The sequence below is a fragment of the Paroedura picta genome, chromosome 11, assembly GCF_049243985.1.
Source record: "Paroedura picta isolate Pp20150507F chromosome 11, Ppicta_v3.0, whole genome shotgun sequence".
NCBI classification, from domain to species: domain Eukaryota; kingdom Metazoa; phylum Chordata; class Lepidosauria; order Squamata; family Gekkonidae; genus Paroedura; species Paroedura picta.
This window is the reverse complement of record NC_135379.1, coordinates 46,335,921-46,349,979: the sequence shown is the minus strand read 5'-3', so window position 1 is coordinate 46,349,979 and position 14,059 is coordinate 46,335,921. Positions and strand designations below refer to the sequence as shown.

Below are 14,059 nucleotides of genomic sequence, written 5' to 3'. Positions count from 1 at the left end.
TGTGGGGTGGGTGAGGCTGAGAGAGAGCCCTGATATCGCTGCTCGGTCAGAACAGCTTTATCAGTCTTGTGGTGAGCCCAAGGTCACCCAGCTGGCTGCATGTGGGGGAGTGGGAAATCACACCAGGCTTGCCAGATTAGAAGTCGGCCCTCCTAACCACTACACCAAACTGGCTCTCTACTTGCTCCGCGTTGAGAACTCCCTGGAGATTTTGAAGAGTGCAGCCTGAGGAGGGGGAGGGATGGGGAAGGCTGTGACGCTACGGAGTCCCCCTTCCAAGGCCATCCTTTCGTCCAGGTGAGCGGCTCTCTGTCACGTGGGATCCGTTGCAACACTAGGCGACCTCCGGCCGCCCCCCCTGGGGGGTCTGCAGCCTACCTCCAGGTCCGCCTCCTCCGAAAGGCTTCTCCGGGGATCTCCCGCCCCCAATTCGCGGGAGGAGGCGCTAGAGGGCGCTGCGTGCTCGGCCTCGGGGGCGGCGGGTGTCCCGGGCGAGGAGGGCTTGCGGCGGCGGCGGCGGCCGGGGGGCTGGCGTGGAGCGGCGCTCAAAAGTCCCTGGCTGGCCGGGGGGCCGGGCAGAAGACGCCGAAAGTCCCGCCCGCCCGCCCGCCGGCTCCGGTTCCGTTGCAGTAGCGCGGCTGCTCCCGTGGGAAGTGCCCGCCGCCGCCGCCTCCGGAGAGGGGACCGCTTTGTTCGCAGCCTCCCGCGGGCGCCGCGCGTTTGCGGCGGAGCTTCCCCGCCTCGGCTCGGCGCTGGAGCGCTTCCCGGCCGGCGCGCCCGAGAGCCGGAGTGAGGAGCGAGAGAGCGCGGCGCTCGCTGCTTGGCTGGCCGGCCGGCCTCGGCGGAGGATGGCGGCGTGTCCCGGGCACGGCAGGCGGGGGGGCGTCAAGGTGCTGGCGGCGAGCCTGGCGCTGGCGCTGGCGTGCGCCTACAACCTGGACCCGGAGCAGCCGCTGGTCTTCCAGGGCCCCAACCGCTCCTTCTTCGGCTACTCCGTGCTGGAGCACGACGCCGACGACACGCGGTGGTGAGTCCGGCGGCGGCTCGGCGCCTCTCCTCCGGCGGGACGGCCGCGGCACGGGGGGGGGGGAGGGGGGGGAGAGCCTCGTCTCTTGCTGCCTGCCTGCCTGCCCGTCGGCGCGGACCACGGATCGTGTCCCGGGAGGACACTTGTCCCGGGCGAGGGAGCGCGGCTGGCGCCTCCCGGCAGGACACTTGTCGGTCTCCCGCCCCTCGCCCCGTTCTCCGCTCGGCCGGGACAGAGGTGCCCTCTGCACATCCTCAGAGGTGCCCTCTCAGGGGCGGCCTGCGGGCATGGCGCTCTTCGATTTCAGCTCGGGTGCCTGAAGTGGCCGGGGCTGCCTGCTCGAGGGAGGAGGCTTTGACAATGTGTGTTTGTGTGTGTGTGTGTGTTAAAGCATGGCTATCATGGCAGAGACCGGGAGCCTTCCAAGTCCTCCGAGGTAGACAGCCTCAGGACCCTCACAGCGCTCTTCAGCCCAGGGAGAAGAGAAAGTGATTCCTACCCCCCCCCCCCCCGCATTCTCACTTATTGCTATTGTGGTCTAAGATGGGGAGGGAGACTTCTCCAGGCAGGAGAAATATTTCTCATTGCTCTTGGTGCAAAGAGGGGAAGACCCCTTTTTCTCACTCCTCAGGCTGCAGATTTAAGGATGCCAGCCTCCCGGCGGGGGTTGGAGATGCCCTGGAATGACAGCGCATCTCCAGATTGGTTCCCCTGGAGGAAGTGGCGGCCCCGGAGGGTGGGCTCTGTGGCATTGCCCCCCACCGAGGTCCTTGTCCTTCCCAGGCTCCACCCACAAAACTCCAGGAGTTTCCCAAGGAGGACATGGCAACCCTGCCGCCCCCCTTGCCAGTGGCCGGAGGAGGGGGAGGGGGGGCTGACAGCTATACACTGCCCTTGGGGCTGTGGTAGTTTTGTGAGGCACTTGGTGGGGCTCCAGGGGAACAGATCTGTCAGGAAGTAAGAGTCAGGTGACCCGATTGTCCCACTTTTGGAGGGACATCTGGGGGCACCTGGCAAACTGTACTTGTGTTGAAATTAAAAAATATATATATTACAATACTATTTTTGCGTTCTGTGAAACTTTTTGTTGCTCCATATAGACCAAAATTTTAATCAAGACCCCCCCCCCTCCGGTCAATGCTGTCCCGCTTTACCAATGTTGAAATCTGGTCACCTTAAGTAAGAGTGACCCTTGGCTGCTGGGAGAGATTGGTCAGCATGGCAGTGGAGTCTCCCTTCCTGGTGGGTTTTGAAAGAGATGCCTGCTGAAGGAGGATTTGCCCCCCCATGTGTGGGGCAGGTTAGTTTGGATGTGTCTGTGGGTCACATGAGGGGCCAGCAGAAGGCATGCTTGGGTGTGCAGACACACACACAGTCCGGCACCCGCTCTCTTTCCACCTGCCTTCCTTGAGCACAGGCGAGGACAACAGCATGGCTAGAAGGGACTGTGCCTTCTCTGTGGGTCGGCTGAGAGCGGAAGGGATGCCTTCCAGCCTCGCTCCTTTCAATGCACTGTTCTTTAGCCAGGGAGGGACTTGCAGGCACGGCTTGCCAATGCCTCTTCCCTCTGGTACCTGTCAGTTTGCGGTGTAATGCCTCAGCATGGAGGCTCCCTTTACAGCAGGGGTAGTCAAACTGCGGTCCTCCAGATGTCCATGGACTACAATGCCCATGAGCCCCTGCCAGCAGGGGCTCATGGGCATTGTAGTCCATGGACATCTGGAGGGCCGCAGTTTGACTACCCCTGCTTTACAGCTTGCCGTCGCTGAAGGGCGGCATGGGATTCTTCACGCATCACCTTCTCTGGGCCTGCTTTAGCAAGTAAACGTTTTTGCATCCCACTCGTCTGATATCCGATAGGCGGGTCTTCAGGCTCGGTTCCATGCTTTGGGTTGCCGAATCAGGCTGCAGAGTTCCTGACTCTCAAGACTTACATGGAGGGGAAATGTAGACCCGTGGGTCTTGTGGTGGCCTCCAAGCAGGAATCTGGATGACCATCTGTGTGAGAGAGAGAGCTGTTCCCTTAGTGATGTGGAGGCAGCATAAACCCGTGGGCAAAGATCGTCCAATGAGGGACATTGACCTGTAATTTTTTAAAGGGCACCTGCCTATGATGTGACTGTATATGTCTTGATGATTCCATCTATTAAAATATGGCCATGCAGATGGAACAAGATAGGTTCTTTCTTTATTTATTTTGTGGCATGTGCGTCGAGTAGCCAGGAGCTCCTAGGATTGTCCGGCAGCCAGGCAAGAGACGTTGCAAGGTGATTGCATAAAATCATAGAGTTGGAAGGGACCTCCTGGGTCATCTAGACCAACCCCCCGCACTATGCAGGACACTCACATCCCTATCGCTCATCCACTGTAACCTGCAACCCCCTTAAGCCTTCACAGAATCAGCTGCTCTGTCAAACTATCCAGCCTCTGTTTAAAAATGTCCAAAGACGGAGAACCCATTTGCCATTGCCTGCCTCTGTGTCATGACCCTGTTGTTCCTTGGCTGTCACCCAGCCAAATAGTAGCCTGCTTAGCTTCCAAGGTCTGATGATATCAGGCTTGCCTGGGCTATCCAGGTCAGGGTGCTGACATGATACGTCAAACATATTAATGCACACGCATCGTTTGGTGATTGTGATTGGCAGCTGAATTTGTGCGCTGAACAGTGTTGTGCTTGAGCTGACGCTGGGCCCTAGTTTGTCACATGTCTCCGGCAGATCCTTTTAATACTGGAGATGTTGGGGATTGAACCTGGGACCTTCTGAACACAAGGCAGGTGTTCTATCACTGAGCCACAGCCTCATTTCAAACAGTCTATCTTCCAGTTCGCCACCACCAAGCTCCTTTGGGGTTTGAAAGGGCCGCTTTCAAATGGACAGGAAAACCCTCTGCCCAGGAAGTCGCGTGATGATACAACTAACAATTGCATGAGGAAATTAACCGGTACATTAAAACAACAGCACCTTTCGTCTCCTTCCCATCATGCACAGGGCCTTTTGTAGTGTTAATATAGAAAGACACATGAGAGTCTCCCTTGACAGAACTGTCAACAGGTGATGAACAAGTCAATACAGAGCAGGCCAAGAAGTCAATACAGATCAGTCCAAGATTTAATGTAGACTTAAGCTGGTGTTTGCATGTAAATTTTAGCTTGTGAACCACTTTGAATGCTCATGAAAGGCAAGTTAAAGGTGTTTAAAGTAAGAATTGGCAAGACGCATAGTGGCTGTTAACCAAACTGCAGTTAGTAAACGTCAAGGCTTAATTTTAAGCTAGGGGTAAACTGTGAATCAATTTGTCCATGCTTTCTTAAAAGCAAAAACAAAGCACTGGAAATAGGGTGGAAGCTCATTCTTCACTGCAACATTTTATGAAGGAATCCGTTAAAAACTAGGTAATGAGAATTGTATCTGTCCTTCCTTCTTGTGTGGGGTATAGTATAGCCATGCTGCTAACTCGATTTACCCCCCTCCCCCAATCTGGTTTAAGGATTCGTTTTAAGGTTTTGTGGGCCCTTAATAGAGGACAGCTGGCACCCCCTCCCAGGGATAGTTGAAACTTTGGGAGTAACTGACGGCATCACTTTGGTGAAAACATCCCCCGAACCTTGGCAAGAAATACAAGCACAATGCCCCCATATCTAGGGCAGTGGTTCTCAACCCTCCTAATGCCGCAACCCTTTAATACACTTCCTCATGTTGTGGTGACCCCCAGCCATAAAATTATTCAAGTGTTCTTATTCAAGTGTTCTTTCACAGAAATTAAACCAAAACTGACCAATGGCGTGAAGATCCATTTTTCATGATTGTATATAAATTGGTTTTTCCCCAGGGTTTCTCAGTTCAGCTCTGCCTCTTGTCCCACCATGCCGATCTCGCTCTTTTCCGCTGCACCAACCAGACGAACACTCTATCCCGATCTACCCCGAAAGGCTGTTCTGTAGATGGTGCCCCCTGGCCAAGCTGCTTGCCCTGCCGCGACCCCTGTGAAAGGGTCGTTCAACCCCCAAAGGGGTCCCGACCCCAGGTTGAGAACCATTGATCTAAAGGGATCTTCACACTTATGCACCTTGGGGATGCATGCTCAGTTAGCGATGCGCATGCTCAGGTACTAACAGAGAACGAGTATCACTTTTTTTTGTTCTTGCTGTCCGCAAGCTGTATTATGTCTGAAGACCCCCTACAAATCACAGTGTGAAGGCCCCCTAACCGTTTAGCACTTTGGGGGCCTGGAACCATGTGCCGCATGTGCTACTAGGATAAACCACTTCTCTGCCCCTCCTCCCCCCAACATGCAGAGCTGGGTCAAATGTGTCTAGGTGTATTTTTATCCTTTTGCCTGTTTCTGGAGCTCTGGGAGTCCTCCCTGAATGACATCTCTGTGCTTCATGCCCATCAAACTTAGGCTTTTGGGGTCAGCCAGTGCAGCCTTCCAGCTCCTCACAATAAGAGACCATTGTCTGTTCTGGAGGCTGAAGCCAGTCGCTAGGCAGGTTTCAAATCCAACCATTAAAGAGGGACATTGTGCACTTTTTGTATGTGCGTGTGTGTACGTACACAATTCACTTTGGCCTATGAGATGGTGCTGTCTAAGCAATTTGGCAATGCCTTGTGTATTTCCTGAGCAAAAATGGTCTCTCTTTGCAGCCAGGGAGTTGCCAATTAACCCCAGTCTTAATAATTATTTATTTGTTGTAGCAGAAATGCTGCCTTGATAGTTGTGGCACTGCAGAGAGGCATTAGCTGTTAAGCCTCTGGTGTAACTGAGGTCACTTGGTTTTATACGTAGAGAACATTCTATGGAATTAAAGTAATTTTGCTCCATCTTGGAGGGATGTGGCGCGGTAGAGCAAGTTTGGACTATTCCTGGAAACTGCACATTACCAAATAATATTTAGCAACAGCTCTCTTTCCTTCCTCTTTCAAAAGCTTAAGTGGAGGCCTTTATTGTAACAGCGTCATGAATCATTCATTAAATTTCGACGGTTTACCTTCCCTGAGTCAAACAGAATGGGACAATTTTAACCTTCTGCGGATTTTTTTTTTAAGGAAGAAAAGAGTTCAAAAGGACCAGTTCCTAAATTCCTTTTGCATTGTTGCAAAGACCAGAGGAAAGGCCAACATGCTGGAGATGTTTTGAAGACTGTTTGAGGTCCTGAAGTGTCTTGGGATGCAACAAATGTGCATTGAAACCATTTATTCTGTGTTTAGAATATCTGTCTCTTCAGCATCACTTTGGTGCTTAAAAACAAATTATTCCTCCTATTAATTGCTCAGGAGCCATTCCTGGATCTTCTGCGGCAAGAAAACATAACGTATATGTGTTTGCCTTGATGCCATTTTATGTAGGTGCAGAGTGGTTGTAGTAGTTGGATTCAGGATTCATCTCCCTATTTAGCCATGAAGGTCTCTCCTCCACTCCCCCTCCACATGCAGGCAGCTGGATGACTTTGGGCTAGTCACAGTTCTCTTAGAGCTGTTCTCGCAGGACATTTATCAGCCCCACCTACCCCACAGGTTGTCTGTTGGGAAGAGAGGAAGGGAAAGGTTTTTGTTAGCCATTTTCGAACTTTGGGTATTAAAAACTGCAATAATAAAAAATTGGGTCTTCTTCTTGTGTGCTTTTGGAATAACTGTGAGAATCTTCTTCCTTGTGGTTTCAGTACTACGGGTCATGTTTTACTACAAGCATTTCTGCTGATACTTGAAATATGGCACTATGGCTTTTGTTTTGTTTGAAATCATAGCCATCCCCAAGAAATGAGGCCAGTAGTAGTCAGTAGCATCCCATGAATACAGCCACAAGAATAAACTAGCCCAGTGAATTGACCCTAATAGATACTGGTGCTTGTTGACATTGGATCCAAGCATCAAATTAATGAGGCGCTGCCTGATACAGGTCCAGTTTTCCCTTTACAACGACCGTCTGAAGTTAGTGGGAGATGAGACACTATTTGTACCTCTCTCTTATGCATTGAAACCCAGTTCTTGGGCTCTGCTTGTCTATACTTTGGAAACTTCTCCAGTGGCCATCATCTTGACCAGGGGTAGTCAACCTGTGGTCCTCCAGATGTCCATGGACTACAATTCTCATGAGCCCCTGCCAGCGTTTGCAGGCAGGGGCTCATGGGAATTGTAGTCCATGGATATCTGGAGGACCACAGGTTGACTACCCCTGATCTTAACCACAGATGACAGCAAGAAGACATCTCCCATTCTGCCTAGTAGAAATAATTCTAGTTGTCTTAACACCGAGAGTGGGGACAAGGTGTTCATTTCTGCATTTTCTAAATAGTTAAAGGTGGCCTTCTACAAACACCTTTGGCTGGAATAGAAGAAGAATTGGTACATGCTTTTCTAATATCAGAAGGCCTGTCACATGGAAGAGGACAAAGTCTCGTTTTCTGCTGTTCCAGAGATCCAATGAGCTCATGTCACGAAATAGTAGACTTCAGTTTAACATTTGGAAACTGTCTAATGGTGAGACCAATCGGACAGGAGAACTAGATTCCTGTCCTCAATCCTTGTCTGCTACTGTAACCCAGGGGTAGCGAACGCTGGCAGGAGCTCATGGGAATTGTAGTCCGTGGACATCTGGAGGGCCGCAGTTTGACTACCCCTGCTCTAACCACTGTGCCACACTAACATTGACATGTTATCCCTAAAAATAAGGAAAGTGTGTGCATGGTTCCTTTTCACATGTATTAGAGGTTCTTATATATGATGATGATGATGATGATGTCATCTGCTCAGTCGTGTCCGACTCTCGGTGTTTCTATAGGAAAGTTTCTGCTACGCGTCTCTGTCAACGACCGCTTCTTTTAGTTGGTTCATGGTCCTTTGGCAATCACGTTTCCTTTTGCTGCTGACCATGCCGAGCATTAATGATTTTTCTAGTGAGTTTGATCGCACGATGTGTCCAAAGTAAGTGAGCTTCAGCCGTAATATCTTCCCTTCTAATGACATAGTTGGTTTGCTCCTCTCTAAAACTGTCGTGTTGGTAACTTTGGTTGTCCATGGGATTCGCAGCACCATAATTCGTCTCCAACACCATAATTCGAAAGCATCTATTTTCCTCTTGTCTTCTTTCTTTAGGGTCCAGCTTTTGCATCCATAGCTTGTTATGGGGAAGACAATGGCGTTGACTAGCCGGCACTTTGTATTAAGACTGATATCTTTGCTTTTCCATATTCGGTTCATGCTTAAGATTGTGTTCTGGCCCAGTTATATTTGCCGTTTGATTTCACGGCTGCATCCACGACTTTGAGTGATCATAGAGCCAAGAAAGATGAAATCATCAATACATTCAATGTTCTCATTGTCAATTGTGACCTTGGTGCTACTGTCAGTAGTCGTCATGATCTTGGTCTTTTTGATATTTAGGTATAGACCCATCTTTTCACTTTCTTCTTTTAGTCTCTTTATCAGTGTTGTATCATCTGCATAGTGGAGATTATTGATGTTACGACCTCCACTTTTGACTCCATTTGTAGATTCTTCCAGATTAAGCTTCCGCATAATTACCTCTGCATAAAGGGTAAAAAGAAAGGGTGATAAGATACACCCTTGTCTCACTCCTTGGCTGACCTACAACCAATCAGTGTCTCCATATATTGTTTGTACTGTGGCCTCCTGGTTGGTGTACAATGAACTGACGAGGTGAATTAAGTGGGACGTCACTCCCAATACATGTAAGACATCCCTTACATATATATTATATATATATTTGATGCAGATGAAGCTAAATTCACCTGGAGTTCTTTGAATGGATGCAGTATTAGTGCTTGCCAGGAAACCTTCACAAAGCTGGTCTGTCTGTCTGTCTGTCTCTGATAGATGGGGTTCTATTTCCTAAAAGGCTGGCTTTGGAACTGGAACACAGAGTGATATAAATAACTTCATTCAGGCTGGATCCAGGCCGTGAAATCAACAGCGTGCAAGTTCTTTGATTCCCATGGGCTGGTATTCTTTGCATTTCTGCCTGTTGACTTCCAATAGAGTGATGAAAAGAGTTCAATATCTGGAAAGAAATGAATAGGAAGAGCTGTTTCGAGTTATTGCCGAAATGCTTGGCTTTTGTGCAGTAAGTGATTGGTTTGAGACAAGAAATGCAAAGCTAAAAATGGTTTTGTTGATGTTGATGTTAAGACCAAACATTGAAAAAACCGAGCACAAATGGATCCCCTGAAAAGATGGTTAGTGTTAAGTCAGCGTGGCAAAGACTCTGTCACTAAAAATCTGTATAATATAAACCATGTTTTTTATTAATACCAGTGCATTGAAGTTATTTTCAAACAAGCCCTGATTACTGGTGCACTAAGTTTGGGGTAGAATTCACTGTTTATCTTTTAAAGCCAGTTACAGTTTTGGCCTCTTGTGGTGCAGAGTAGTAAGGCAGCAGACATGAAGTCTGAAAGCTCTGCCCATGAGGCTGGGAGTTCAATTCCAGCAGCCGGCTCAAGGTTGACTCAGCCTTCCATCCTTCCGAGGTCGGTAAAATGAGTACCCAGCTTGCTGGGGGGTAAAATGGTAATGACTGGGGAAGGGAATGGCAAACCATCCCGCATTGAGTCTGCCATGAAAACGCTAGAGGGCGTCACCCCAAGGGTCAGACATGACCCGGTGCTGGCACAGGGGATACCTTTACCTTTACCTTTACCTTACAGTTTTGGCCTGGGGTATCTGAGGGCATATCTTCTTCCTTGGATTCCCTTTTGATTATTGGCATCCAAGAATTCCTCTGAAACTGGATTGGGGTTACTTGATTTCATTGGTTTACGGAGTTTATTTTACACCTTGTTTTGAGAACGCTGAATGTTCAAAATGAGACTGTTTCGTTTTGAACTGTGTAACTGTAGAATCGTGATGTAAATAAGCTTACTGGCTCTCCAGAAAAAGGATTAAAAAACATTGTGATATGCGCCTTATGTTCTTAAGAGACTGTGCTATAAACAGATAATGTGAAAGGGTCCACAGACTTCACTTTACCTAGCCAGTTATGGTTATTTAATTCACTGCAATCCTTTTAACAATTGGCCAATAATTAGATTTCTGCTATTCTGCTATAGCTCAGAGATTAGACAATGAAGAAGTTGGTTCTTATATGCTGCGTTTCTCTACCCAAAGTAGTCTCAAAGCGGCTAACATTCACCTTCCCTTCCTCTCCCCACAACAGACACCCTATGAGGTGGGTAAGGCTGAGAGAGCCCTGATATTACTGAAGAAGAAGAAGAGTTGGTTCTTATATGCTGCTTTGCTCTATCTGAAGGAGTCTCAAAGCAGCTTACATTCACCTTCCCTTTCCTCTCCCCACAACAGACATCCTGTGAGGTGGGTGAGGCTGAGAGCCCTGATATCACTGCTCGGTCAGAACAGCTTTATCAATGCCGTGGCAAGCCCAAGGTCACCCAGGTGGCTGCATGTGGGGGAGCGCAGAATCGAACCCGGCATGCCAGATTATAAGTCCGCACTCCTAACCACTGCACCAAACTGGCTCAATTTACTACTGCCCTCCTACCTCCTGGTCTATTGCATTTTTATCCTGCCTTTCCTCCCAGGAGCTCAGGATGGTCCATTTCCCCTTCCCCATTTTCACCCCATAACAACCGTTTGTGAGATAGTGTATGTAATTGGCTTACAGTTACCCAGGAAGCTTCCATGGCAGAGTAAAAAGCTGAACCTGAGTCTGAAACCATAACCACTAGGCCACACTGATTCTCCGCAATGTTTTGACGATAGCTGCACTCTACGTGACCAACAACCACAACCGGTTGTGCCAGGATATCTCAGAAGGCGCCAATAAATTGTGGTGTGTAGGAAGCCCTTCCTTTCCCTTCCCTCTCCCTGCTTCCCCACTGAACTCTTGCTGGTGTGCCCATCCCCCATTCCATATCCTTTCCTTCGCCGTCCATGTAAGAATGCTGATGAGGTGGAAGGAGAAGAATACCCTTATTCAGTTCCCCCATGTTTCCTGAGTTTTTAGAGATATGCAAAGGAAATAGTCACCAAGTATAGTGTATACTATTTGCCTAAATGTCTCTGGTTGAAATCAGTAAGTACTTAAAAGGGCTTAGCTTTGCTTGGTAGTATTCCTGAGTCACTTCCCGATTTGGCTGGGTGACTTTCTGAGATGTTTGTTGAAAGTGCATACAGGAGATGTTTCTGGATACCTGAGATAACATCATATTGCATTTCTGGTTCTCCTTCAGTCCGTGGTCTTTAGAACCAGCTAGGCTACAATGAAGGTGTGATATGTCCCTGGAGATTTAAAGTGGTTGAAGGATATGGGTAATTCTTGATTGTAGATTTTTGTGGATCCTTGTGCCAGAGACAGAGGCTATTTGCTTTTCTGGTTCTTTCACTCTACCTTACTTTGAGCGCTTATCAAACAAGAAGAATCTCTCAGAAGGATGGAAGGTTGAAGTTGGGTCCCAAACATTCCTTCTTGTCACCTTCTCTTCCCTGCCTTGTGAGGATCATGGTCTGAACTGGGAGGTTTGTGCTGAGAATTTCAACTGGACGAAGTCTTGAGGCTTTTATAATTGTAAAGAAAGTAATGTTTCTTGATCTAAGTTTCATTATCCATGGGTTAGTCATAGAGATCGCAGTGAAAGAGAAACGTCTGGCAAAATGTTGGGGCTTTGACAAGGCTTTATGAAAATAAATAGCATTCTTAAACAAAAGTCTGGCTAATTGTGACTAATTCAGTTAAATGAAAAACAAATGGAAGATTCCCTTAAAAGAAACAAAACTCACATTGTTCTAGTATCAGTCTGAGGAGGAGCTGGTTTTTTTTGTACCCTGCTTTTTACTACCAGGCGCAGTCTCAAAGCTTCTTACAATTGCTACCCTTCCTCTCCCCACAACAGATACCCTGAGGGAGCTCTGAGAGAACTGTGACTATCCCAAGGCTCCTAGTTGGCTGCTTGTGGCGGAATGGGGAATTGAATCCGGCTCCCCAGATTAGGCCTCCATTCTTAACCACTACACCAAGGTGTCTCTCCGTTTATAACTTTGGCGCCAATGATGCCAGTAGGTTTTGTTGCGTGGATTGGTTTCAAAGGCACATTTTAGTACTTTTGGGGAACAATCCTGAGCAGGTCTACTTGGATCTCAGGCCCACTTTAGTCTGTGGGACTTATTTATTTATTTGTTCAATTTGTGCCCCAGTGTGTCAGAATTCTAGACTTGTAGACAAGAAAACTTCTATTTTGGAAAGTGTCTTTATTCTCAAGCAAAAGCATCCAATAAGCGAATAGGCAGAACTAAAGATTCACGCAGGGATTCACATATATAAAACACAGGAACGTCCCCTTCCCTCTCTCCCATGGGAAGGTGATGACCCGAGTTTCAAAGGAAACCAAACATTATTCTAATCAGGGATCCAGGAGGGCAAACTAAGTCAAAGGGACAATAAAATCAGAGTCCTGTAGCACCTTTAAGACCAACAAAAATTTATTCAGGGTGTGAGCTTTCAAGGTTGACTCAGCCTTCCATCCTTCCGAGGTCGGTAAAATGAGTGTACCCAGCTTGCTGGGGGGGGGGGGGTAAAATGATAATGACTGGGGAAGGGAATGGCAAAACCACCCTGTATTGAGTCTGCCATGAAAACCCTGGAGGGTGTCACCCCAAGGGTCAGACATGACTCAGTGCTTGCACAGGGGATACCTTTACCTTTTTCCTTGAGCTTTCGAGTGCAAGCACTCTTCGTCAGACTTTGATCTTCTTACATGACAGGGAGTGTAATATCTCAGCACAGCATTGTTGTGGGAAGCAGAGGCCATAAAGCACAAACTAGGGAATGTGGCCTTGAGGTGTGAAGGAATCAGCACTGGAAAACATCACAGGTCAGGCAAAGCAGACAGCTCAAACCATCAATTTCTGAAATCAAATAGAAACACATGGCAGAATACCCAAGATTCTGGCACAGTGGGACTTCATTTACACCCCTGTGGGGCTCAGAGTAGCTTCTGTCATTGTAATTCTCCTATCCTCCATTTTATCTTGGCAACAGTCCTGTGAGGAAGGTTAGGCTGTGTGTGTGTGTGACTGGCCCAAGGTTACCCTGCTTCCATGGCAGAATTTGAACCTAGATCTCCCGGAGCCTAATTTGGCACTGTGACTCCTATACCATGCTGCCAGGAAAGAGTTCTTAGAGTTGCAACTTCTGTCTCTCACTAAATTTAATCTGAAACGTTTGAGCATGTGCCTGACTATTCCATTAAAAATGGACACTGGCTTGATTTGGGGATTAGGGGTGGCAGAGAAATTGAATAAACAAAATAACACCAGAAATAAATAACACTGTTTTTTTTTAATGTTTAGTGCCATCCTGTGGCGAAAACAAAGAAACAATGCATCTATTTTAGACGGCAGCTTCTTCTGCTATAAACACCTTAGTTCAATATACGTTACTATGTGAAGTGAGTCCATGTGAAGTGACTTCCATGTCTTAAAATGTCTTTTAAGACATTTAACTTACACTCCCGAAGTTCCCTTTGTTCAGCAGTATTTAAGGTCATGATGCTGAAAGCAGTCTTATAATTGGCCCTTGTGGAGCTTATGGACATAATATTACTTTAAAAAGGTGTTTTTACAAATGCCACTTCCCATGGTATGGGCTCTGTCCCAGTGCCCTCTGAGGAATCTCAGAGATGTCAGTAAAATGAGCAAACAGCAGGACTCACTGAAGGTGAGAGGAATTTTCAGTTCCTCATATTTGATCTAATGGGTATTTCACAAAGTTTTCGTTATTTCAGCTGATGCTCTGCCCAGAGCTGCATCACAGATTAACCCTGGTTCTATCATTTCCCTCTCTTGAGGGATTTCTTTGCACGTTCATCAAAGGATAAATCTCAGTATTCTTTTAATGTTTTGTGCCACAACCTACAAAGGAAAAAAAAGGTGGGAGAATCTGATTGTTTCGCTCATGGGAATATTTGCCAGGCGGAGATCTGGAGAGGCTCCAATACTCTTAGACCTTGCAAGCCTTGAAACGACAGGCGCTGGGCCCACAGTCCTATTGTTCAGGGCG

General features: G+C 47.8%; 1 protein-coding gene across 1 annotated transcript in view; it reads left to right on the top strand.

Annotated features, from left to right (window-relative positions):
* The first annotated feature begins 462 nt into the window (after window positions 1-462).
* ITGA9 (integrin subunit alpha 9) overlaps window positions 463-14,059 on the top strand; it is a 237,380-nt gene continuing 223,783 nt past the window's right edge. Inside the window, exon 1 of the mRNA XM_077302684.1 lies at window positions 463-1,027. Coding sequence (XP_077158799.1) covers window positions 849-1,027 — 179 coding nt within the window. The 5' untranslated portion in view covers window positions 463-848. The remainder of the gene's footprint in view (window positions 1,028-14,059) is intronic.